Genomic DNA, 24,897 nt, shown 5'->3' with positions numbered 1-24,897 from the left:
CACCCCGGTTTCTCCAAATACCTTCACCATGCCAGAGATGGGGTCAAAGGAACTTCTCATTCCACAGATGTCATCTAACCTTCAAGATATGAGATCTTGCCTTAAAAGCTGTTTCTTGAGATGTATGTAGTTTTTATCAAAAAAAGTCCTCTTAAGGCTATGTTTATTCCTGTTGCATGTAAATTAATATGCTTGGATGAACAGCCAGCTTCTTTAGCGATTACCTTTTTTGGCTTATTCTTCTTGTGGAGGGAGTCAGTGACTATCAAGTCAGCATTCTTCCCCATAATTGTGTAGACTATAGCAAAACATTTCCTTTACTTTTTATTGGAAGTAATGTTGTGATTTTCTCATAAATTTAGCTTTTAATAAGCTATAAGCCAAAAAGCGCAGTTTTGAACCACAGTTTTTCCTTCCACCTAACTTTCTATAAAGAATTCCTGGATACACTTTTTGTAGCTTACCCTTCTTAAGGAGGGTGTCGATACCGGTTTTATCTGGAACAACTGTCAAGTCAGTATTACTTGTCCATGATGTCATAAGCTTTAAACATGGCCAAGACAACATTTCTGTATTAAAAATCCTTTACTTATATGTCTGGTCTTCAGATCAACCTGTTTTTGGGTTTTTATTTGAGGTGGGCCATAACCATTACTTTCTGATTTGAATTTCTTAAATAAATTTGCTTTTAAATTATAATAAAATTTGCTGGAAAGCCCCTGTAGGTTATGAAAAGGGTAGCACTGTCTTCATTGAGCATGAGGAGGGGCTGTAACTCGGGAACATTGTGGTTTTTCTGTTAGTTTTTTTGCTTTGATTCAAGTAAAAACCAAAATGAGAATCTTTCATTAAACTTTAATAATAAAACAGCAAAAAATGACAACAATCATCTCATCATTCATCCAAAACCTATTGCAGTTTCCAGAAACGTAGTAGAAAAACTCTAAACCAGATCTAATCTTCTAAAGATGGGTGCATTTTATCATTGCAAGCAGGTACAGATCTGGCTTTATGTGTGTTGCATCAGCCATTTCATGTTGGAAAGAATTTTTCGGGTTGTCCACATTTGACTGCTCAGGATGCTTTCCACCATGCATGGCTGTAACTGCAGCATGGTTGTTTATTTTCCTGGTGTTTTTCATATGGAAAAGAAACTCCAAACACTGAGCGCATGTCGTCGAGGACACTCATCCTGTGATTAATGGCCCTCGTGTGAGGCGACCGGCAATTGTGTGACTCACTCTCTTAACCACAATCACACAGAGGAGTTCACTCTGCTGCTGTGGACTCTCACAGCTCTTTTTATTGCAGAGCTTTATGGGCCCACACTTTAACTAGGACATATTTCTGAGAAGAACATACACTCAAGCGGCTGGAAGTGCACTAAATCTACTGGAAATTTGCACCACACGAACAGGAAATGAGTTAAAAACCAAAACATTGTTTGAGTTTTGACTTTTAATAAATTATAGAAACATTAAAGGACTCAAAAATAACAAAATAGCTTGCACGTAATATAAAAAAACATGAGTTTTACATGGCAGAAAATATGGAAGATTGTCACCTGGACACAAACAAAAACACCACAAAACTGGTGTGACATATTAATAAATACCTACTCTTCTTATAAGTAATAAATAAATATGTACAAACACCCAGAAGACTGTTAAGAAAACACACTTTAACCTCAATGATTGCACATTTAGTTAGAGCTACTGCTGCGTCCAACAAGCCGGCTGAGTTGCCCTCTAATAACGTAAAAATTATAATGTTACAAAATAAGCACGAAATTTTCCGCTCATGAGCCAGGTTTTTGCACTTTGCTTTGCATTTCGCAATTTTACATTTTAAATGTTTTTTTTCTATGAAATTTTGCACATTTCTGCAAAACATTTGTAAGATTTAAATTCTAAAGGACCAAAGACTATTTTATTATGGTTAAAGCTTTCAGTTTTTCAGTTTTTTGATGAAGAGTTAACGTACATGAAGTGTTTGTGAATGTGTGTGTGTGTTATTCATTTTTTGTATTCTTCAATTTTGCCCCCATACATAGGAATAAAACAAATTCAAATATGAATCAACCTGTTCTCAAACATTTCTGCATTTCTGGACCTGACTATAAATTGGAATGTAATTAGATTGAAATGACAGGAAGTAAAAGTAAAAGGGCAGGATTCAAACAGGACTCGAACATATTTGTGCAAGAGGCACTAAAACTGATCAGAGGAACACACTAACAAGGAAAAGCCAGGCATCAAGAAACATTTTTGGGGGTAGTGTGAGAGCAGAGGTTTGAGCGAGAATAGAAATATCCAAGAGCAAAATGAAGCAATTCTGGTCTTTGGTTAAAAATCTGTTCCTAAATTTTTGATGGAGTATTCCACCGTTCAGTGTACTCTATGTAGTTGGATTCTGACTTTAAAAATGAATTGAGTTTGCAATTAATTGGAAAGCATTTATTTGGAATAAACTGAACTGTTTGTAATATTTAAACTTACAAACCGTGTTTTATAATTACATCACTATAAATTGTAAACAAGTAAATATTTGCAATTGAATCATAAAAGTATGTAATTGGATTTAAATCTCAATACTAAACGGAACTTCAGCTCAATTAAATAGGAAAATACTGATTTATTATAACCTAAATTGTGAAACGGAACTTAAATATGCCTGAATTGCATGTAATTTGATCATTTGACTGTGGCAGTAGGGGACTGAATCATAATTAGAATAAAATAAATTGAATTTTCCTATTTTAACTGAAAAGGGGTAAAAATACATCTCTTTAGAATATGTTATATACTTCAGATTTTAATTCCATCCTAATATTTGCATTTTTCTTCTCATCAAATCACAGTAACCACTTTTTTTTATCACATAATACATCCAGTTTTACATAAAAATGTAGGAAATTCTGACTAAGTCCTACAACTATATAACACTGGACATACTCAGTAAAAATTAAACATGACGATAAAATACTATACCCAATAATGGCCCAAAAATACAAATATTATCTCAGCATTGCTATTTTGTCGTAATAAACATTGCCAAACTTATGCATCCCATTTGTTTAACTAAACATCCAAAATGCTAACGAAAAGTTCTGGGGAATTTAAAAAGTTTTCCTTCGGTCTTTTTATTCTTCTTCTGCTTCTGAAGATTTCTTTATTAGTGTGTGCAGCGCCCCCGCAGGAAGCCATGTGGAAGTGACATCAAGCCAAAACAAAACTCAGAAAAGAGTATTTTATTAGGTAAAATATCAATATTTGGCACCAAGGCTTTGATTATTGTACTAAATATGGAATATTTTAGTCTATTAACATCTTATTCCAATTTTAGTATTTAGGTTCATCTTCAAAGATGGGCAAAGGTATCATGAAACCAAACTTTTATTTATTTTATTGTAAAAATACTGGCATTGGTTCTTTAAAATAATCAAATCAGGAAAATCTTATTAAATTGAAAGATTAGTCAAAAGGGGACAATATCTGTGTTTTGTTGGGGCTAAATAGGCCTTAAAATTCTAAGTCTGAGGCTGAAAACAACAGTTTGGCTAACAACACTGAATATACAGCTGCTGAACTGTGAGAGCATATTTTACAAGTCTGATATGTCACAAAGAAGCTTTTTTTTCTCCATCAAACATGGTGCTATTGGTATAAAACAGACACATTTGGTTTACTGCACACATTAATAAACCCCTCTTCCTTTCACTCGTCGTCCCGCTGTTCGAGTAACAATGACGTGTCAAACAAGCATCCTCTGAAATATCCAATTAGAGAGTGAGTCAGCTGAATCTGGCTGCGTGTCGACAGAAAGTGGCCTTCATCCGGATAAATCTGGGTTAGGCAAAAGACGAAAAAAAGAAACCAGGGTCAACCGCCACTTTTTTTCACCCAGACCAGTTCAAGAAACGTATAAATACAAAAACATTGTTTGTACTGAGCCTGGGTTTTTTCTATTTCAATTATTCTGTTCAAGGTTTATTTTATCAGCAGGGTTTTACAAAATGTCCCTCATTTTCCAAGAAAACCCACTTTTCTAAACAGAAAAAAACTCACCTGGAACAAATTTGCTCACTTTTTTATAATATTTGCCTAGAAATGCATAGATGTTAATGAGTGACAAAATATAATAATAATAAAATAATTTATTAACCAGACATTATCAAGCTGATATCAATTAGATTGATTTGAGTCCGATTCTCTATTTTTTCACACTTTTGCTATGTGTCTCATATCGCAAACACAGCATTGTTTACTACAGGGCACGTAACTATGCCTTTGTAAAGTCTGTTCATCCCATTATGTAAGTTTTATTGTACAGACTGAGAGGTGCGATATTTACCTGCATTGTGTAGTTGGCTCCGATCTTTATTAAGTGTTTGATGAGCTCGGCTGAGTGTTGGAAGTGAACATTTGCTGTATTCAAAAACACAAGAAATTCTCACGTCAAATTTTAAAGATTTAGGACAAGAAAAAAGGCAAACAACAGCCTTTTACCATGTGTTACAAATGTATTTTATAATTCACATCACAGCAATAAAAAGGCTGTAAAATCTCTTTTCTGTTTGAAGAGAATAGAGATGTTTGTACCGTCAGCTGTCCCGTGGGCCAGGAACAGAGTTCCTCCCTCAAGGCCTTCCATACCAGGCAGCACTTTGGATGCCTGGAACAGAAATGTAAGTAAAATGGTTGAAACTATGTATTATTAATATCACTAATATCACTTCAGGACATACTGGAAAAAAGTGTGACATTTTACAACAGAGGGGCAGCAATATCAATTTTTGAACAAGTCGATGTCAGTGTAGAGAGACCCATTAAGAATTTTATTGATTGAAAGTAAGTACAAGTCCTTCTAAGTTAAAACAATGTAAAAAAAATAAATCTGCTTAATCAACCAATATCTGGCGTGGAGGTCAACCACATTTTTGCATCAAGACTGTAGTAGGAATATGGTGAGAAATAAATGATTATCGATCTTAATCCGTGAGGGACCGGTGCAAAGAAGATTGAGCGGCGGACGAAAGGGGAGACCTCGGCGGCCCGATCCCCGGATGATTAGGCTCGCTCTAGGGACGTGGAATGTCACCCCACTGAGGGGGAAGGAGCCTGAGCTTGTGCAGGAGGTCGAGAGATATCGACTAGAAATAGTCGGGCTCGCCTCCACGCACAGCGTGGGTTCTGGAACCCATCTCCTCGAGAGGGGCTGGACTCTCTTCTACTCTGGAGTGGCCCATGGGGAGAGGTGGCGGGCTGGGGTGGGTTTGCTCGTTGCCCCCCAGCTCAGCCGTCTCGTGTTGGGATTTACCCTAGTGGATGAGAGGGTTGCATCCCTGCGCCTTCGGGTTGGGGACAGGTCTCTGACTGTCATTTTGGCCTACGGGCAGAGTGGTAGTGCGGAGTGGTGTTTTGTTATTGGACTTCTGTGCTAGTCACGGATTGTCCATAATGAACACCATGTTCAAACATAAGGGTGTCCATCAGTGCACTTGGCACCAGGACACCCTAGGCAGGAGGTCAATGATCGACTTTGTTGTCGTATCATCAGACCTTCGGCCGCATGTTTTGGACTCTCGGGTGAAGAGAGGGGCTGAGCTGTCCACTGATCACCACCTGGTGGTGAGTTGGATCCGCTGGGGGAGGAGAAAGCCGGACAGATTTGGCAGGCCCAAGCGCATAGTGAGGGTCTGCTGGGAACGTCTGGCGGTACCCCTTGGCCAGGGATGTATTCAACTCTCACCTCCGGGAGAGCTTCGACCAGATTCCGAGGGATGTTGGAGACATAGAGTCCGAGTGGACCATGTTCTCCGCATCTATTGTCGATGCTGCTGCCCGTAGCTGCGGCCGCAAGGTCTGCGGTGCCTGTCGCGGCGGCAATCCCCAAACCCGGTGGTGGACACCTGCAGTAAGAGACGCTGTCAAGCTGAAGAAGGAGTCCTATCGGCTGTGGTTGGCTTGTGGGACTCCTGAGGTGGCTGACGGGTACCGTGAGGCCAAGCGTGCCGTGGCCCGGGCAGGGGCAAAAACTCGGAGGGACTATGTCTCTCAGCTGGTCTGGGAACGCCTTGGGCTCCCCCCAGAGGAGCTGGAGGAGGTCTCTGGGGAGAGGGACGTCTGGGCATCTCTGCTGAGTCTGCTGCCCCCGCGACCCGGTCCCGGATAAGCGGAAGACGACAAGTACGAGTACGAGTATTGGCCGATCCGAAGACCTGGCCTCAACCCAGTTGTGCATCGTCTCAGACATTCAGTTAACCTCTGAATAATGAGGGGGTGTGGTCAAACTTCAGTTGAATAATTTCAACTTTGAAAGTGCATAAAAGGGAGGCTTTGTTTTCACATGAAGAAGGAAAGAACACAAGTAAGCCTCTGCCCCTAGCTGCCTATTGGCTAATGTTATGTAAGGTAGCTATTGCGAGCTTCAGACTCGTCTTTTTTTCTGTTTAACTTGGACCCAAGCGATGGACCCAAGTGTCTGCTTATAATCAACAGGACTGCCGAAATAATACCAGGCATTTGGTTTCTACTTTGTTAAAAACAACGGATGAACTGAGACAGAAATTCCTGCAAACCTTTAGAATAAGAGTTTTAAGTATAAACATTATGCACCCTGAACTTTGATATACACCATCAATGGGTCTCTTTATTTTCATGACTATTAACAATGTAGATTCCCACTAAAGGCAACAAAACTGTGAATGAACACACATGGAATTATATAGTAAACAAAAAGTGTGAAATAACATTTTCATATTTTAGATTCTTCATAGTAGCCACCCTTTGCTTTGATTACTGCTTTGCACCCTTGGCATTCTGTCCATGAGCTTCATGAGGAGGTCACCTGAAAGTCTTGAAAGAACTTCCCAGTGGTTCATTGAGAGGTGGTCAAAGGTTAATATTTCTGTCATCATAGCAAAGGGTGGCTACCTTAAAGAATCTAAAATATAAAACATATTAAAGTTCTTTTGCTATTGTTTTTTGTTTGCTACGTAATATGTGCTCGTTCATTGTTTTGATGCCTTCAATGAGAATCTACATACAATGTAAATAGTCATAAACATAAAGAAGACCGTTAAATGAGAATGCGTTTCCAAAAATCTTTGACCAGTAGTTTATATATTATATTATCAGTACTATTCCTGAAATGACCTGCAATTGTAAAAAAAAAAAAGTCATATTTTTTACATGACAAAACCATGATTATATTAATACCTCAAAATAATCATGTTATTAGATTTTCCTACCTAGTCACAAATGTTGTAAGCTGTCACTTTGAATGTAAAAATGAATTTAAAAACAGGGCAATTGTATTGTATGTTTTTTTTTTGCTATCCAGAATCGTTGCACCACTTAGTGGTTAATATTTGATAGCTGTGTTAGTAAACACAGATATAGATTCATTTCCAGCCAGAAAACGTAGGATCAATAAGGTATAAATAATATTTCCTCTTGAGATCATCAGTACAGATTGCATCAAGTAATAGAAAGTGGGTTCCTTGTGTGGCTGAAACTGAAAAGGTGTGTAGGTATAGTTTTATCTGAATAGAGATACCAACACTAGATCACACCATTGAGGTACCATGTCTACTCTGTGAAACAAGAAAACATACGGCATTTAGATTCATAACTCATGGGGAATGTGTACAATTAACTGTAGCATTAAAGGAATTCCCAACCTCTTGCTCCTGTCATTCACTTATTCCCAGCTGGGATTTGGACCTGAAGATGTCTTCCATAAGTCATCAACAACCAGACTTTTTATATTCTGTTTCTTTCTCTGCAGCCGTCTCTTAGGGAGTAGGAAGAGGGATGACATCTTGCTGAATTCCATCTGATCAGATCGTGTTACATTTCCCTTTTTTTCTGGATTTAATTTAAAGCAGATCTCTCACCTCCTGCTGAGAGAGGCCCCAAAATAGAGCAGTCTGGCCCAGTTATAAGCAACCCAACCCACTTAGGAGGAAAAATACACGCAACCTTCACATGGAGGACATCTGTGTTAAATGTTTTTAGGTTTTAAGCCCTTGTCATTGCAATGCCTATTGTCTTTTGTAGGTTAAAATATGCCTAAAATGCAAATTATTACTGTTTTTAGACTAAAGGTGGCACCAAAGATTTAATAGACAATGAAGACCGGATCCATGAATAAATATACTGAATGGAAAACACTTGTGTTAAATATACATAAAGGATGCTCCATTCTCAATGTTTGAAAATCTGGAAAATATTATTTTCGCCACCTGCTGGACACAAGTTTAACATTCTAGACCAAATCAAATGCTAGGGCAAAAGCTTCAGAGCAGCAGACCCAGATCATTGCCCTCCACACTTACTGGCACTTTGGTAAAGGCGGGTAAAAAGCCTTAAAAAGAAATAAATTTTGCAGCAGCATGATCTGACCTTTAATTTGACCATATTAATTCTGTGGAAAAATATTTTTATTTCTTTGCATTTTTGCTATTTACTATGGTACACTTAGTATTTTTTTCACGAATTTAAATCTGTAGCAAATCTTGTGGAAATAACATTTCAGGGTGTGCTTTGCAACTTTTGCCAGCATATGGCGCAACTTAAAATGAGATATGGGTGTGGCCAAAAGTTGAGTCAGAGGTGTTTATGGTGGACACGCCCACATTTGATTGTGCCCAAACCTGAGTATTGGGTGTGCAGGTGGGCGACATGCTGAAATAAGTCACGGTTGAGCTCAAAATCAGTGCCAGGGGGTGTGGCCAAACTTTGGACTCTGCCCGGATATGTGTCCTGCAATCAGAAGATGCCCTTGGCTAGACAGCCGGTTAGTCTTTGGGTGTTCCAGCCAGCAAAAAGTTTAAATATGATTCTTGAGCATGATCTAACCTTGTGGAAGGGCTGTGGTCAAACTTCAGAATCCGCCACTGTGTACTGGAGTCAGGAAGAAGCCTTGGCTCTGCAGCAATGTAATTTTTGGCTGTATGAGCAGGGACCATGTAAAATCTGAATCTTGGGTTGGGTTAAAAGTTGAGTCAGGGTGCAAAAAAATGCTTGAATCAGCCCCTGCTTGACTCCGCCCATGGCGGACCTGCCCACATTTAACTCCCCAACTGTACTGTGGTCAGAAAGAACAAAGCACCAGTGACATATAAAGAATGAAGAATTTCAGTCAGGGGTGTGGCCAGATTTCTGGACTACACCCCACTGAGGTCAGGGAGAAGTCCTACCTATACAGCAATGACGTTTTTAAATGTGCTACCTATTTTTTATCAGCAGCTGCATTTTGAAATATGACTCTAGGGTGGAGTCAAACATTGAGTTGGGTGCGCTCAAACTTTAGACCAGTCCCTAAATTGAACTCTGCAGTCAAGTAAAAGCACCTGGTTATGCAGTAAAGATGTTTTTACATGTGCTAGACAATGCAGGACACAGAAATATGACTTATTGGCGGGGTCAAATATTGAGTCTGGGGTGCAGTTAAACATTAGACCCCACCGCAAAATGCATCCAGCCATCAAGGTCTGGTTTTCCCAGGCACCCTGCTGGCTGCTACAATGTATGAATCAGCCACCACAAGGAAAGTTGCTGTCCTGGAGATGGCATTTCCCTTTTGGCATCAAAACCAAAGCTCCTATAGCAACTCTCTTTTTAGTATGCATCATTCATAAAAAAAGAAAGGTGCATTTATCACGGTGATTAATTTAGTTTTCCAGTTTGTTTGTTTTTTTAAACCTGCAGGGAGACAAAGTAGGCATTTGTAGTTCAAACTCTAGATTTAATGAATCTCTACTGGGAAATACAGTAATAAGCACCAGGATTATGATTAACACAAACAGCTTACATGGTATCTGCTCTCATCGGTTGAAGGCCAGCCAAAGTATCTCTCTGAGAAGGCTGAGGCTGAAATTGAAGTAGGAAGAGGTTGATGAAAGACGACTCAGCGACACACTTTTAATAAATGTAGAAGCTTTTCATCTTAAAATTTCTCTAAGCCTAAATCCCTAAACACAGAGCCAAAGTATAATTAAAGTCCCCCTGCCCTGAAGAGACAAATGAGAACGATCATAGAGTTGGTGTTTCAGTAGCAGAAGTAATAAATATATACTGTATTTTTCTCCAAGCTTGCAGTATTTTACCTACCGTACATTGTCCAGTCAATGATGGGAGCCTGAGCTGCTGCACATCTTATAAGCCTTCCTGAATTCAGCATCATCAGAGTGATGTAACCACCATAACCCTGCAGAGGAGTGCAGGCAGTTTCAGAAAAATCAGAATGGCCGTAGTCTTGGTTAGCAGAAATTATGTTCTGTGTTGCACTGATAACAGAAATTTTTATCTTGAATAATTAAATTAAAATCAGCATGTGTAAAGTGATTATTTATATAGTTTAAAGGATTTACTAACTGAGTTGCTTCAATTACAACATTCAGTTCTTTGTGAGTCACATTTAGAAGCTGCAAAAAGCTATTCAAATGGAGCGTAAGAAACACAAAGATAAAGTCATATACAGGTCCTTCTCAAAAAATTAGCATATTGTGATAAAGTTAATTATTTTCCATAATGTCATGATGAAAATTTAACATTCATATATTTTAGATTCATTGCACACTAACTGAAATATTTCAGGTCTTTTATTGTCTTAATACGGATGATTTTGGCATACAGCTCATGAAAACCCAAAATTCCTATCTCACAAAATTAGCATATTATTAAAAGGGTCTCTAAACGAGCTATGAACCTAATCATCTGAATCAACGAGTTAACTCTAAACACCTGCAAAAGATTCCTGAGGCCTTTAAAACTCCCAGCCTGGTTCATCACTCAAAACCCCAATCATGGGTAAGACTGCCAACCTGACTGCTGTCCAGAAGGCCACTATTGACACCCTCAAGCAAGAGGGTAAGACACAGAAAGAAATTTCTGAACGAATAGGCTGTTCCCAGAGTGCTGTATCAAGGCACCTCAGTGGGAAGTCTGTGGGAAGGAAAAAGTGTGGCAGAAAACGCTGCACAACGAGAAGAGGTGACCGGACCCTGAGGAAGATTGTGGAGAAGGGCCGATTCCAGACCTTGGGGGACCTGCGGAAGCAGTGGACTGAGTCTGGAGTAGAAACATCCAGAGCCACCGTGCACAGGCGTGTGCAGGAAATGGGCTACAGGTGCCGCATTCCCCAGGTCAAGCCACTTTTGAACCAGAAACAGCGGCAGAAGCGCCTGACCTGGGCTACAGAGAAGCAGCACTGGACTGTTGCTCAGTGGTCCAAAGTACTTTTTTCGGATGAAAGCAAATTCTGCATGTCATTCGGAAATCAAGGTGCCAGAGTCTGGAGGAAGACTGGGGAGAAGGAAATGCCAAAATGCCAGAAGTCCAGTGTCAAGTACCCACAGTCAGTGATGGTCTGGGGTGCCGTGTCAGCTGCTGGTGTTGGTCCACTGTGTTTTATCAAGGGCAGGGTCAATGCAGCTAGCTATCAGGAGATTTTGGAGCACTTCATGCTTCCATCTGCTGAAAAGCTTTATGGAGATGAAGATTTCATTTTTCAGCACGACCTGGCACCTGCTCACAGTGCCAAAACCACTGGTAAATGGTTTACTGACCATGGTATCACTGTGCTCAATTGGCCTGCCAACTCTCCTGACCTGAACCCCATAGAGAATCTGTGGGATATTGTGAAGAGAACGTTGAGAGACTCAAGACCCAACACTCTGGATGAGCTAAAGGCCGCTATCGAAGCATCCTGGGCCTCCATAAGACCTCAGCAGTGCCACAGGCTGATTGCCTCCATGCCACGCCGCATTGAAGCAGTCATTTATGCAAAAGGATTCCCGACCAAGTATTGAGTGCATAACTGTACATGATTATTTGAAGGTTGACGTTTTTTGTATTAAAAACACTTTTCTTTTATTGGTCGGAAGAAATATGCTAATTTTGTGAGATAGGAATTTTGGGTTTTCATGAGCTGTATGCCACAATCATCCGTATTAAGACAATAAAAGACCTGAAATATTTCAGTTAGTGTGCAATGAATCTAAAATATATGAATGTTAAATTTTCATCATTACATTATAGAAAATAATGAACTTTATCACAATATGCTAATTTTTTGAGAAGGACCTGTACTAGTGGTGGTCAATCTGACAGAGAGAGGTATCCCAATCGTTGTGGTTTTTAGTATAACAATGACCATCAGTGGGCTCTAGATGGACAAACTGTCTACTTTAAAGGCTAGGCTTAAAACTTTCCTTTTTGATAAAGCTTATATTTAGAGTGGCTTATGTTATCCTGAGCTATCTCTGTAGTTATGCTGCTATAGGCTTAGGCTGCTGGAGGACATAATGACCACTTTCACCCTCTCTGCTACATTCTCACACTACTTTCTAATTCTGCATTATTTGCTGTTATTTCAGCTTTTAACTTTGTTCTCTCTATTCTCTTCTTAGAAGCTACACCTGGCCTGACTCTGTGTCTACCTGCGACACCTTTCTGGAGAGGGGAATCGTCCAAGCTTCTGCTGGCAACAACTTAATGCTCACCTTCTACAGATGACCCACATAGCCCTGTCTTTCAGTGTTTAACCCTTTCTCTCTCCTAGACATGGCAATTGACTGAGTTTTTACTGTGACTAACTCTATGTGCTCTCTTTCAGACTCTAACCTTGAAAACTGGCTCAGAGTTTATCTGTTCTTTCTTTCTAGGTGAAACGACTAAAGGAGCTACATCCATTAACATTTACTTTTCCTTCCCATAGAAAGGACTCCTGGATCAGTGCTTCTTTGTTCTCTTTGTGTCTCTGTTGTGTTCTCTCAAACCCCCAGTCGGTCATGGCAGTTGGCCGCTCACACTGAGCCTGGTTCTGCTGGAGGTTTCTTCCTGTTAAAAGGGAGTTTTTCCTCTCCACTGTCTCTACATGCATGCTCAGTATGAGGGATTGCTGCAAAGTCAACGCCAGTGACTGTCCACTGTCTCTACATGCTCATCCGGGAGGAGTGAATGCTGCAAGTCACTGACTGGATGCAATCTGCTGGGTTTCCTTAGACAGAAAAACCTTTTATCCAATGTGAATAAATAACTGAATCTGACTGCATTGTTCAATGGTTAGGATTAATTGGAATGTATGTACCTGACTGTTGTGAGGTGCCTTGAGACGACGTGTGTTGTGAATTGGCGCTATATAAATAAACTGAATTGAATTGAATAGCCTGTCAGAGTCGAATCAAAATCTCAACAGACTCTTCTCTGTTACAGAAATGATCCTGCTCACATTACCAGGCTGACTACAGACTGATTTATCCAGCTCTAGTCTGACAGACGAACCTGTCCATAAACTCCGACACGAGTCCGATCAACATATGGCTGTCTCACCAGGAATCTGGAAAAAACACAGAGAAATCTAATTACAATTTCAGTCACAATATTTAACTGTTGGTGTGACAGCTTGTGGAGAGAACAAAAAACATTTGAGTTAGATGGCGTCATACATTAATATATGTTACTGGATTGGACGTCCCCTATCAGCTGCTATAGATAGTGACCTGCACACGCCGGCACCATTGTTATGCATTGAGTCATGTCAACAAAACCATGCTGTTCTGGTGTGGGATGAGCCTCTGTCACGGAACGGTTGCAGTGTCCTTATTTCTTATCCTATGTTTATAAAATATTACTCACATTAAAGCTGATTAAATTGCTGCCCTTATGATACATAGAAATATGTACATTCCCTAAGCATTAATATTTAAGCAGTGTGGGAACTGCGCATTACAGTGTTGACAGGTATACTTACTTTAAGATCTTCGTGCTGTTAATAGATGTTTAACAGTTCAGGCTGCATAGCTGTGATTATTGTAACACAGTTTGTTGGTTTCTGGCTTTAATGCTGAAATTTCTAAACTGATATATTAAAAGAAGGTTAAGGTGACCAGGGGTGGACTGGCCATCGGGAGCACTGGGACATTGTCCTGTGGCCTGGACGTTGGCCCACTAAACTATCACTGAGGGGCAGGACCAGGAAGGCTTGCTTCGGGTCGTGCTTGATTTATTTAATTAAACAATCCATGCTGTTCATGCGGCTCATTCGGGTATCTGACTCGCTGAAGCTTCCAGACTGAAGACAGACCTCCCCTTTCTTTTTCTGAGCCTGTTTGTCAGCAGTACAGAGACAACTAAAGAGGAAAGGAGGAGCAGAGAGGGAGAGGATAAAAAAGAAAACACACTACCTGCGGATGCACCAAAGTGCTGTTAATTAATATTTATTCATAAGAGAGCAGGTAAGACATAATCACTAGTGGCGAATGAAAACGCTGACATAGCTTATCCAGCAGAACTAGCTTAATGAGAAGGTTAGTTCTGCTTTGAGGATCCTAAGGGGCCAAAACAAACTTAATATAACATATGTTAAGTTTTTACAAAGAATATGGCAAATTTCATAATATGGTTATTGAACAGAATCTGCTAAAATGTCCATTAATTCACACTCTGTGTACCCTTCATAAACTCCACAATAAATTATTGCATATGTTTATTGAAAATCATATATTATTTTATTTAAACTTTATTTAACCAGGTAAAATGTTTTTCTTTAGTATTTTAAACACTGTACTACTTTTCATAGCATGCCTGTGTACATCGCTTATTTTTCTAGAATATTTTGCCAAATACCTTTTATGTCAATTGTATCTCAATTAAATTGAAGCCAAACTGTCAAAGCAACACGTTATTCTACTCATAGGACTTTATTGGCCTTTAAGAAATCCCTTTTGTGTATTTCTGATGCTGCTTGTGCAGGAGTTCTGACACAATGAATAGCAATGGTGCATGTGTGTCATGCGGTAGTCATGTGATGTCCTATCCAGTTAAAATACATATATGAATGGCGTCATATTTGACTCAAAATAACTTTAGTGTAAATAGGAAATTATGGTCAAAACAAATCCACACAGTCACACCACCACCACCTTGCTTGACAGTTGATATGCGATCTCTACTTTAGTCTGTTGTTTCAGGAGTCTTGAGGTTTATTCAGATTCAACTTTACAAACCTACATTGTGCTGTCATTTTTCTTTTAGAGAGAACGGGCTTTCTCCTTTAACCCTTCCAAACAAGCCACACTTGTTCAGGCTTTTTTTAATTGATCTGTCATGCAATTAACATTTAACAGGCTGAGGCATGTAGAGTCTAAGATTGAGCTCGCAGTTTTTTTGAGTGAATTTCCTAGAATGTCAACTCCTGGGAAGATCGGCAGAATGATACAAACCCAGATTAATTGACAGCAACAATTGCTTCTTTAAGATCATTGCAGAGATCCTTCCACTTTGGCATTGTGTTAGCACACACCTATATGCTCCAGAGCATGGTAAAACTGGTCTTTTACAAACTATGTCTTTAACAGATATTTTAGAAATACTAATTTAAGTCTATTTAAGTTGACTATTTTATCACACATAGTTTGCTTGTTTCACTTAATTATGATTACAGGTTAACCTTGTAAATCACACCAAACTAATTAGAAAATGCTACAAAACTTCAATTTAAATCTGCAAGATTTAGGAGTAAGGCTGGCTTTTTATATTAATTTTAACGATGCAGACATTTGCTACATACTCCAGAGCTGCTATATGGTCCTCGACATCCACTGTCCTAAGTCTGTGATAAACTTGCTCCAGCAATCTGAAAATAAGAGGAAAAATGTCAGGAAGCAACATCTGGAGTAGGTTTACTATAAAACTCATGAAAAATATTTTGCACCTTTGACCTCTGAACCCAGGTCCTCTGCCATCGAGTCGCGCCACTATGATCTGCTCCGACATGGCCAGCACTGAATCCCAACCTAGCTCAAATTTCTCCGTCACAGTCGGTTCGCCTGGGACGCTCTCTCTGTCAGGAAACATTTCTGATTTATTCACTTTTAAAAAAAGGTTACTATGATGATTTCCTGTTTTTTGCTGCTTAAACTACAGTTTCAGAGCATTCCACCAAACCACTGAATACATCTTTGTTCATAGTAGGTGTGTAAGTACATGCAGGGTCAAAGTTTTAAACTCTGTCTTTCCATGGCACACTTCTGGATTCATTCACAATAATAATGTGTATGATATTATCGCTTGAGAGTCTGATTTTGGACATGAAATATAAACACTTCTAACTCATTTAGGAGCATCTCCAGCTATCTGCAGGGTCAATTTATATCTATTTGCATTTTTCAATGAAAGCGCGTCAATATGCTGTGGTATTCCCACATGTGCAATCGGATTGTTCAAGGAATTGTGCTTATATACAGGTCCTTCTCAAAATATTAGCATATTGTGATGAAGTTAATTATTTTCCATAATGTAATGATGAAAATGTAACATTCATATATTTTAGATTCATTGCACACTAACTGAAATATTTCAGGTATTTTATTGTCTTAATACGGATGATTTTGGCATACAGCTCATGAAAACCCAAAATTCCTATCTCACAAAATTAGCATATCATTAAAAGGGTCTCTAAACGAGCTATGAACCTAATCATCTGAATCAACGAGTTAACTCTAAACACCTGCAAAAGATTCCCGAGGCCTTTAAAACTCCCAGCCTGGTTCATCACTCAAAACCCCAATCATGGGTAAGACTGCCGACCTGACTGCTGTCCAGAAGGCCACTATTGACACCCTCATGCAAGAGGGTAAGACACAGAAAGAAATTTCTGAACAAATAGGCTGTTCCCAGAGTGCTGTATCAAGGCACCTCAGTGGGAAGTCTGTGGGAAGGAAAAAGTGTGGCAGAAAACGCTGCACAACGAGAAGAGGTGACCGGACCCTGAGGAAGATTGTGGAGAAGGGCCGATTCCAGACCTTGGGGGACCTGCGGAAGCAGTGGACTGAGTCTGGAGTAGAAACATCCAGAGCCACCGTGCACAGGCGTGTGCAGGAAATGGGCTACAGGTGCCGCATTCCCCAGGTCAAGCCACTTTTGAACCAGAAACAGCGGCAGAAGCACCTGACCTGGGCTACAGAGAAGCAGCACTGGACTGTTGCTCAGTGGTCCAAAGTACTTTTTTCGGATGAAAGCAAATTCTGCATGTCATTCGGAAATCAAGGTGCCAGAGTCTGGAGGAAGACTGGGGAGAAGGAAATGCCAAAATGCCAGAAATCCAGTGTCAAGTACCCACAGTCAGTGATGGTCTGGGGTGCCGTGTCAGCTGCTGGTGTTGGTCCACTGTGTTTTATCAAGGGCAGGGTCAATGCAGCTAGCTATCAGGAGATTTTGGAGCACTTCATGCTTCCATCTGCTGAAAAGCTTTATGGAGATGAAGATTTCATTTTTCAGCACGACGTGGCACCTGCTCACAGTGCCAAAACCACTGGTAAATGGTTTACTGACCATGGTATCACTGTGCTCAATTGGCCTGCCAACTCTCCTGACCTGAACCCCATAGAGAATCTGTGGGATATTGTGAAGAGAACGTTGAGAGACTCAAGACCCAACACTCTGGATGAGCTAAAGGCCACTATCGAAGCATCCTGGGCCTCCATAAGACCTCAGCAGTGCCACAGGCTGATTGCCTCCATGCCACGCCGCATTGAAGCCGTCATTTCTGCAAAAGGATTCCCGACCAAGTATTGAGTGCATAACTGTACATGATTATTTGAAGGTTGACGTTTTTTTGTATTAAAAACACTTTTCTTTTATTAGTCGGATGAAATATGCTAATTTTGTGAGATAGGAATTTTGGGTTTTCATGAGCTGTATGCCAAAATCATCCGTATTAAGACAATAAAAGACTTGAAATATTTCAGTTAGTGTGCAATGAATCTAAAATATATGAATGTTAAATTTTCATTATGACATTATGGAAAATAATGAACTTTATCACAATATGCTAATATTTTGAGAAGGACCTGTACAGGGGTTGGACATTGAAACTGAAACACCTGTCATTTTAGTGTGGGAGGTTTCATGGCTAAATTGGACCAGCCTGGTAGCCAGTCTTCATTGATTGCACATTGCACCAGTAAGAGCAGAGTGTGAAGGTTCAATTAGCAGGGTAACAGCACAGTTTTGCTCAAAATATTGAAATGCACACAACATTATGGGTGACATACCAGAGTTCAAAAGAGGACAAATTGTTGGTGCAAGTGGAAGCTGTCTGAAAGGGATGTTCGGGTGCTAACCCGGATTGTATGCAAAAAACATAAAACCACGGCTGCCTAAATCACGACAGAATTAAATGTGCACCTCAACTCTCCTGTTTCCACCAGAACTGTCCGTCGGGAGCTCCACAGGGTCAATATACACAGCCGGGCTGCTTTAGCCAAACCTTTGCTCACTCATGCCAATGCCAAACGTCGGTTTCAATGGTGCAAGGAGCGCAAATCTTGGGCTGTGGACAATGTGAAACATGTATTGTTCTCTGATGAGTCCACCTTTACTGTTTTCCCCACATCCGGGAGAGTTACGGTGTGGAGAAGCCCCAAAGAAGCGTACCACCCAGACTGTTGCATGCCCAGAGTGAAGCATGGGGGTGGATCAGTGATGGTTTGGGCTGCCATATCATGGCATTCACTTGGCCCAATATTTGTGCTAGCTGGGCGCGTCTCTGCCAAGGACTACCAAACCATTCTTGAGGACCATGTGCATCCAATGGTTCAAACATTGTATCCTGAAGGCGGTGCCGTGTATCAGGATGACAATGCACCAATACACACAGCAAGACTGGTGAAAGATTGGTTTGATGAACATGAAAGTGAAGTTGAACATCTCCCATGGCCTGCACAGTCACCAGATCTAAATATTATTGAGCCACTTTGGGGTGTTTTGGAGGAGTGAGTCAGGAAACGTTTTCCTCCACCAGTATCACATAGTGACCTGGCCACTATCCTGCAAGAAGAATGGCTTAAAATCCCTCTGACCACTGTGCAGGACTTGTATATGTCATTCTCAAGACAAACTGACGCTGTATTGGCCACAAAAGGAGGCCCTACACCATACTAATAAATTATTGTGGTCTAAAACCAGGTGTTTCAGTTTCATTGTCCAACTCCTGTACATGCATATGCACAGTTTCATGAATCTGGATTTAGATTCAAAAACTCTGGTTATGCAGTTTTCTTGATTTGAGCGCACACCATGTTTCAGTACGTTCATGTACGTGAGGCCCTTGGAGTGTTGCTGAAAAGCTCGGTCTTCGTCTCTTCTGATCAAGGCAGTTGGCTCCATTTAAAGCCCTAGTAGAGTTTAGCAAACTCAACACATTTATGTCTGCGACAGTAGGACAAGAACGTTTTGTCAATGGTAGTTTGAACTTTTCTTTGTTGTTTAATCTATTTGTAGTTATTAACGTGTTTAGGCCAGTAGCCACCTCCTGTTTCAGACTTAAGAAAGTAATCAACACATATCCGCCTTGTTACATGACATGTTCTCTTGTCTTTCCCATTTTGAAGAATATATAAGAGAAGTTTCCTCTGTGTCACGTCATATTTATACCCCAGGGAAACAGTGAGTTATGGATTACTAATTATGAGCATAAATGTGAATATATGTTTACTTTCATTGAAAAGGCTTTGTCATGGGTGCAAAAATGATGGTACCGGTTAAAAACAATAATTGAACTTTTTTTCCTTTGGATAAATGTACTTAAATTAGGCTGGATTTTCCTAACATCTTTAGTTTCAAATTGAACTACTGCAATAAAAGATTAATTCACTAATGTTTTTTACAGATCTTCACCAAGGGCATAAATCTGTGTGGAGGTGGTGTAAATTGCCTTTCATCTTTGATTTGTTTCTGTAAGGGCGGTATCAAACAAACTGGGAGAGAAGGGGTCTGTTGTCCTTGTCGAACTGAGTCCAGGATCAATGTAAAATTGCAAAAATGCAAATCCAATAAAGTGAGGAAGCTCACACGATGAGGAGAAGGCCGTAGAGATAGGCGTCTGAGAAGTCAGGAGGATAAATGAGCTTCAGAGGCAGCTCTGCGGGAAGAGACAGAAACATTAGTTGGTGGAGAGGTGACCCACAGAAGGTTAAAATAATGAAAGGAGGTCGGGACAGCAGCCAGACACACTAATACAGAAAGTCAGGTGCACACACACACCCACACACACTAAAACACACATAATCCACCCTCATGTCATGTGTGGCTAAACTATCTTGTGGAGATCAAATACAGAGGAATTCAGAGGAGATCATTTGCACCAAAGTTGTCATCAGAGATATTCTGGATTTTGATCTCAGTCATCTTTCTGGTGTCCAGAGCAGATTGCAGGAGGAGGTTGCTCTCCAGGATGAAATACGCTGTTAATGAGAATGAATATGTTTCAGAACAGCTGTCATTCATATGTTCAAGGAACACACCAGGTGTTTTTATTTTTAGTGAAAGGTTGTTCCATTGCTAATTTATTGACATGGAAAAACAGCTCAAACAAATGATTGCATAATGAAGATAGTGATTTGCTAACACAAGCATTATATCGTCATTAGTACAATGATAATGTTAACATTGTATTGAATACATGCTAATGATGGCATTCAGAGGTGGGAAGTAACACAGTACAAATAGTTTCTTACTCTATTTAAGTAGTTATTTCAGGTGTCTGTACTTTTTACTTGTACTCTCTACACATGGACACATATCTCTACTTTCTCCTTACATCCTCAAAAGTGGCTTATTACTTCAACACAAATCAACAATGTGGTATAATATTCGTAACAAAACAAGAAAATCAGCTGCATGGACAAAAGGTGTCCAGTGGGAGCACGGCTTGTGACACAGAAAAACATTAACAGTGACATGAATGAAGACAGTGAACTGGGTAAGACTGCAGCCGACGAAGGAACAAATTTGAAGAATCAAGACATTTCCCATCTATAGGCTTTTTTAAGAGAACTCTTTGATGTTGTCGGTTCTAAGAATGATTCATAGCGAATACGCTACAAGCTTCTTGCATTCAAGAATTATCCATCAAATCTGAAAAAACACATTCAGGTAAATGTGCATTTTCTGGCAAGAGCAAAATAGGAAAACAACCCTTTTTTCCTAACTTCTTTGTTTTTTAAAGTTATCAAAAGAGTTGTTTGGTATCATTGAAGGTGAAAATTATTTTTTACTTTCAATGTTTTACTTTACTTCAAGTACATTTGAGAACTGTAGTAAGTAAAGGAGATCAATCAGTAGCATAATGTTAGTGTTGGCATAATGTTAATGTTAGCATTGTACTCACATTATAAATGTTAGTATAAAAATAGCAGCATTACACTAACAATACAACAACGTTATCTAACGTTTTCTTTTTCTTACTACCATAAAATTAGCATTATGCTAGAATTAGCATTATATTCTCACAGTATGATAATGCTACTAAGCTAGTGATAACAAGCTAATTTTAGCATTAACGAGTATGTTTTAGTATGCTACAATTAACATTATAATAACATGTTCTTAGCATTATAGCCACATTATAAATGTTAAATAATAAAATAAATAATAATAAATAATAAAACAGGATTATACTAACATTAACACAATATTAATATAACATTTTCTCACTACCATAACATCAGCATTATGCTAAAATTAGGATTATAGTATCTACTACTAGTAGATAATGTTAGCAATATATTATATTTACTATTTTAATGATAATGTAAGCTTGTTTTTACCACCATGCTAGCACTAGTTCTATAAAAGTAGCATTATGTCAAATCAAGAAAGTCAGCACTATAGATAACTATTAAACTCATTACAATGATAATGAAAGCATGCTACCGCTAACATGTTGATACATGCTTGTCTAATTCTGTTAGAGTGTTGTCGCTTATATGTGGAAGTTGTTATATGAAATTTTTCCTTGTCAGAGAATAGATTTAGAACATGGTGGCAGGGGATTCAAGATACTGGTCCGCTGTTAGACCAAGATGGCTTGGTCGGCAAAAATTTCAACCATGTCTGATCATGCTAGTCTCATGCTAAGAATAAGACTTAATCGTGTAGGGTGCTAGTGCAAGATTTTTGTGTGTTGCATGCTGAAACGGCAACATTTGTATCCTGTTATTCTGGGATTGTATGTCAATAGAAATCATTTGTCTTTTACTGCGCATGCCAGCAATGTGCAAATAACTGCAGTATCTCTAATAGACACTACAAGTACAGGGCATAAAATTAGAATATCGTGAAAACGTTCAATGTTTTTTGCCACTCATTTCAGAAAGTGAAACTATATTTTATATTTATTACACAGAGTAAGATATTTCAAACATTTATTTCTTGTAAATTTAAGAATTACGGCTTACAAATAATAAAAGTCCAGAATTCAGTGTCTCTGAAAATTTAAATTTTGTGAAAAAGTTAAATACATAGAAAGTTGAGTGGTAGGAAGTATTGTAGGAAAAAGTGCACCAGCAATAGGGAGAACTGCATCCTTGAGAGGATTGTTAAGCAACATCCATTCAAGAATTTGGAAGAGCTTCACAAGGAGTGTACTGAGGCTGGAGTCAATGCATCAAGTGTCACTACACAGACAAATCCTACTCATGGACTACAAATGTTGCATTTCTCATGTCAAGCCACTCCTGAACCAGAGACAGCGTCAGAAGCGTCTTACCTGGGCTGAGGAGAAAAAGAACTGGACTGTTGCTCAGTGGTCAGTGGAGAGGCACAGAATCCACATTGCTTGAAGTCCAGTGTGTAATTTCCACAGTCAGTGATGGTTTGGGGTGTCATGTTATCTGCTGGTGTTGGTCCACTGGGTTTTCTGAAGTCCACAGTCAACGCACCCATCTACCAGAATATTTTAGAGCAGTTCATGCTTCTACTGCTGGCAAGTCTGTGGAGATGCTAATTTCATTTTCCAGCAGGACTTGGTACCTGCCCACACTGCCAACGGTATCAAAACCTGGTCCAATGATTGTGGTGTTATTGGCCAGCAAACTGATTTGACCTGAACCCCATAGAGAATCTATTGAGTATTTTCAAGAGGAAGATGAGAGACCAGAGACCCAACGATGAAGATGACCTGAAGACTGCTATCAAAGCAACCCGGGTTTCCATTACACCTCAGCAGAAGCACAGGCTGATCGCCTCCATGCCATCCCTCACTGATGCAGTAATTCATGCAAAAGGAGCCTCAACCAAGTTCTGAGGGCATAGAAATTAACATACAATTCAGTAGCCTGACATTTCTGTATAAAATCTCCTTTTTATTGCTCTTATGTAATATTCAAATTTTCTGAGACACTGAATTTTGGGCTTTTAGGATCTGTAAGCCACAATATTTAAAATGTCAAGAAATAAAGGCTTGAAATTTTCACCCTATGTGTGATGGATCTATTCAATATACCTGTCATGTTCAGGTGTTTGTGTTACGAATTTCTGTAGACGTCTGTTTCTTCCCTTTTTGTTTATGTTCTTTTAGTGTTACTGTCTTAGTGCATTCACCGTTAACATATTTCTTAGTTTAGAGATGTTCTGTAACGTTTCTTCTCTGTCTTCTTCTGTTTATTCTTTCTTGCCTCCCTCAGCTTTCTCCTCCTTTATTGCTCTCAGCTCCTACTCATTCCCACCTGATCACTTTCATCTGCTCTTCATGCCTTTATGCCTTTTTTCAGTCATCAAACTACACAGAAATCACCATACTGTTAAATTAGTTTGAACTTGCCCTTGATACCTGTCAATTATACAAGCTGAATTTTAAAGTGATTAAAAAACACGGTGCTGCATCAGATTCAGCTGATGTTTAAAAAATACGATGAAGCCTTTTGATTGCTGCAAGCTGTTTCCTGTTCCAGAACAGCTGTGAGGGGAAAACAACATAGGTTCTCACTCAGACAAGCAAAAAATACTTACAGTCCAAGTCGCTGAAACTGAGAAGCAGAACAGCTGGAACACCAGGACCTGCAATGTCCACAGAAGTGATTAGGCGACTTCCGAAAATGAAAAATAACTTCTGCTGATCACTTATTTAGAAAACAATTTGGAGCAGTCTATGCAATATCTAAAACTTTCAGCAGTATTTAACAGAAAAGAGGGCTTTGAATCATTACAATCTACCCACCTCTTGTGTATTTGTCCCTTCAGGCTTTCATAACTACTTACATGTAATTACAATTATTTACCATAGAGTGGTTGCACTTTAAACTGCCTTCACTGAACAAGTGCAAGCTTAAATGTGTGTATTCTGGTTAAAATCAACTGTTAAAATTATATTCTGTTTTGCTCAGCCAGACATTAAAGGTTTAAAAAGGTGTTGAAGAAATAATTTCAATATTGTATTCTTCAGATTTGTATTTATCGCATCCTAATTTATGTTAAGATCTTAAATCCAACATAATCATAAAACAACAGAGTGCATTATATTGGATTGAACAGCAGAGTTCAGTGTCCGACATCAAAAACATATGTAGTTTCATCTGTGTTTATTAAAGCACTGGTATTGGGTCTCCATGGTAAAATATGGGGGGACGTGGCAGCAGTTTATCGATGGTTTGTAGGCCCAGGCTACCTGGCAGGGCTTGGCAATTCTGGCCTCAGGTCCAGGCTAGTGTCTTCAAGCCATGACCTTGAACATTTGCTAAGGCGGTTTGCAGTTGCCTGTCAAGCAACCTTAATGAGAGTCAGCTCCTTGTAGTCTGAAGTCTTGGTTCTCAACCAGACAATGGCGGACTGCTCTTTCCAGGTCATGGGCTAGTCTCTTCAAGAGACGTTCTGCAGGAATAAGGGTTTTGCAAAACTCTAAACTTATTGGTCCATCCATGTTCCGACCCTTGCCCTATGGTCATAAGATGTGGATCAAGAAGAAAAGCACAACATCTTGTGTACAAGCAGCTGAAATGGGCATGCTCTGTAGGGTAGCTGGGTTCAGCCCTAGAGTCAAGGTTCTCCATTATCTGGGGCCAGATTAGAGCAGAGCCACTGCTCAGGGAGTCAGCTGAGGGGGTTCAGG

The 24,897-nt window shown here is 39.6% G+C and overlaps 1 protein-coding gene across 3 annotated transcripts in view; it reads right to left on the bottom strand.

The window, feature by feature from the left end:
- Nucleotides 1-1,438: 1,438 nt before the first annotated feature.
- LOC124861702 (inactive dipeptidyl peptidase 10-like) overlaps nucleotides 1,439-24,897 on the bottom strand; it is a 98,423-nt gene continuing 74,964 nt past the window's right edge. For all 3 annotated transcript variants that reach the window (XM_047355621.1, XM_047355622.1, XM_047355623.1), the window contains 11 exons: nucleotides 23,802-23,849; nucleotides 20,156-20,254; nucleotides 19,863-19,932; nucleotides 15,724-15,852; nucleotides 15,580-15,645; nucleotides 13,293-13,347; nucleotides 10,119-10,215; nucleotides 9,820-9,878; nucleotides 4,602-4,674; nucleotides 4,354-4,427; nucleotides 1,439-3,845 (listed from right to left, as the gene is read on the bottom strand). In XM_047355621.1, coding sequence (XP_047211577.1) covers nucleotides 3,717-3,845; nucleotides 4,354-4,427; nucleotides 4,602-4,674; nucleotides 9,820-9,878; nucleotides 10,119-10,215; nucleotides 13,293-13,347; nucleotides 15,580-15,645; nucleotides 15,724-15,852; nucleotides 19,863-19,932; nucleotides 20,156-20,254; nucleotides 23,802-23,849 — 899 coding nt within the window. In that variant the 3' untranslated portion in view covers nucleotides 1,439-3,716. The remainder of the gene's footprint in view (nucleotides 3,846-4,353; nucleotides 4,428-4,601; nucleotides 4,675-9,819; nucleotides 9,879-10,118; nucleotides 10,216-13,292; nucleotides 13,348-15,579; nucleotides 15,646-15,723; nucleotides 15,853-19,862; nucleotides 19,933-20,155; nucleotides 20,255-23,801; nucleotides 23,850-24,897) is intronic.

The sequence above is a fragment of the Girardinichthys multiradiatus genome, chromosome 24 (assembly GCF_021462225.1).
Source record: "Girardinichthys multiradiatus isolate DD_20200921_A chromosome 24, DD_fGirMul_XY1, whole genome shotgun sequence".
NCBI lineage: Eukaryota > Metazoa > Chordata > Actinopteri > Cyprinodontiformes > Goodeidae > Girardinichthys > Girardinichthys multiradiatus.
The sequence above is the reverse complement of the archived record's forward strand: the minus strand, read 5'-3'. Positions and strand labels throughout refer to the sequence as shown.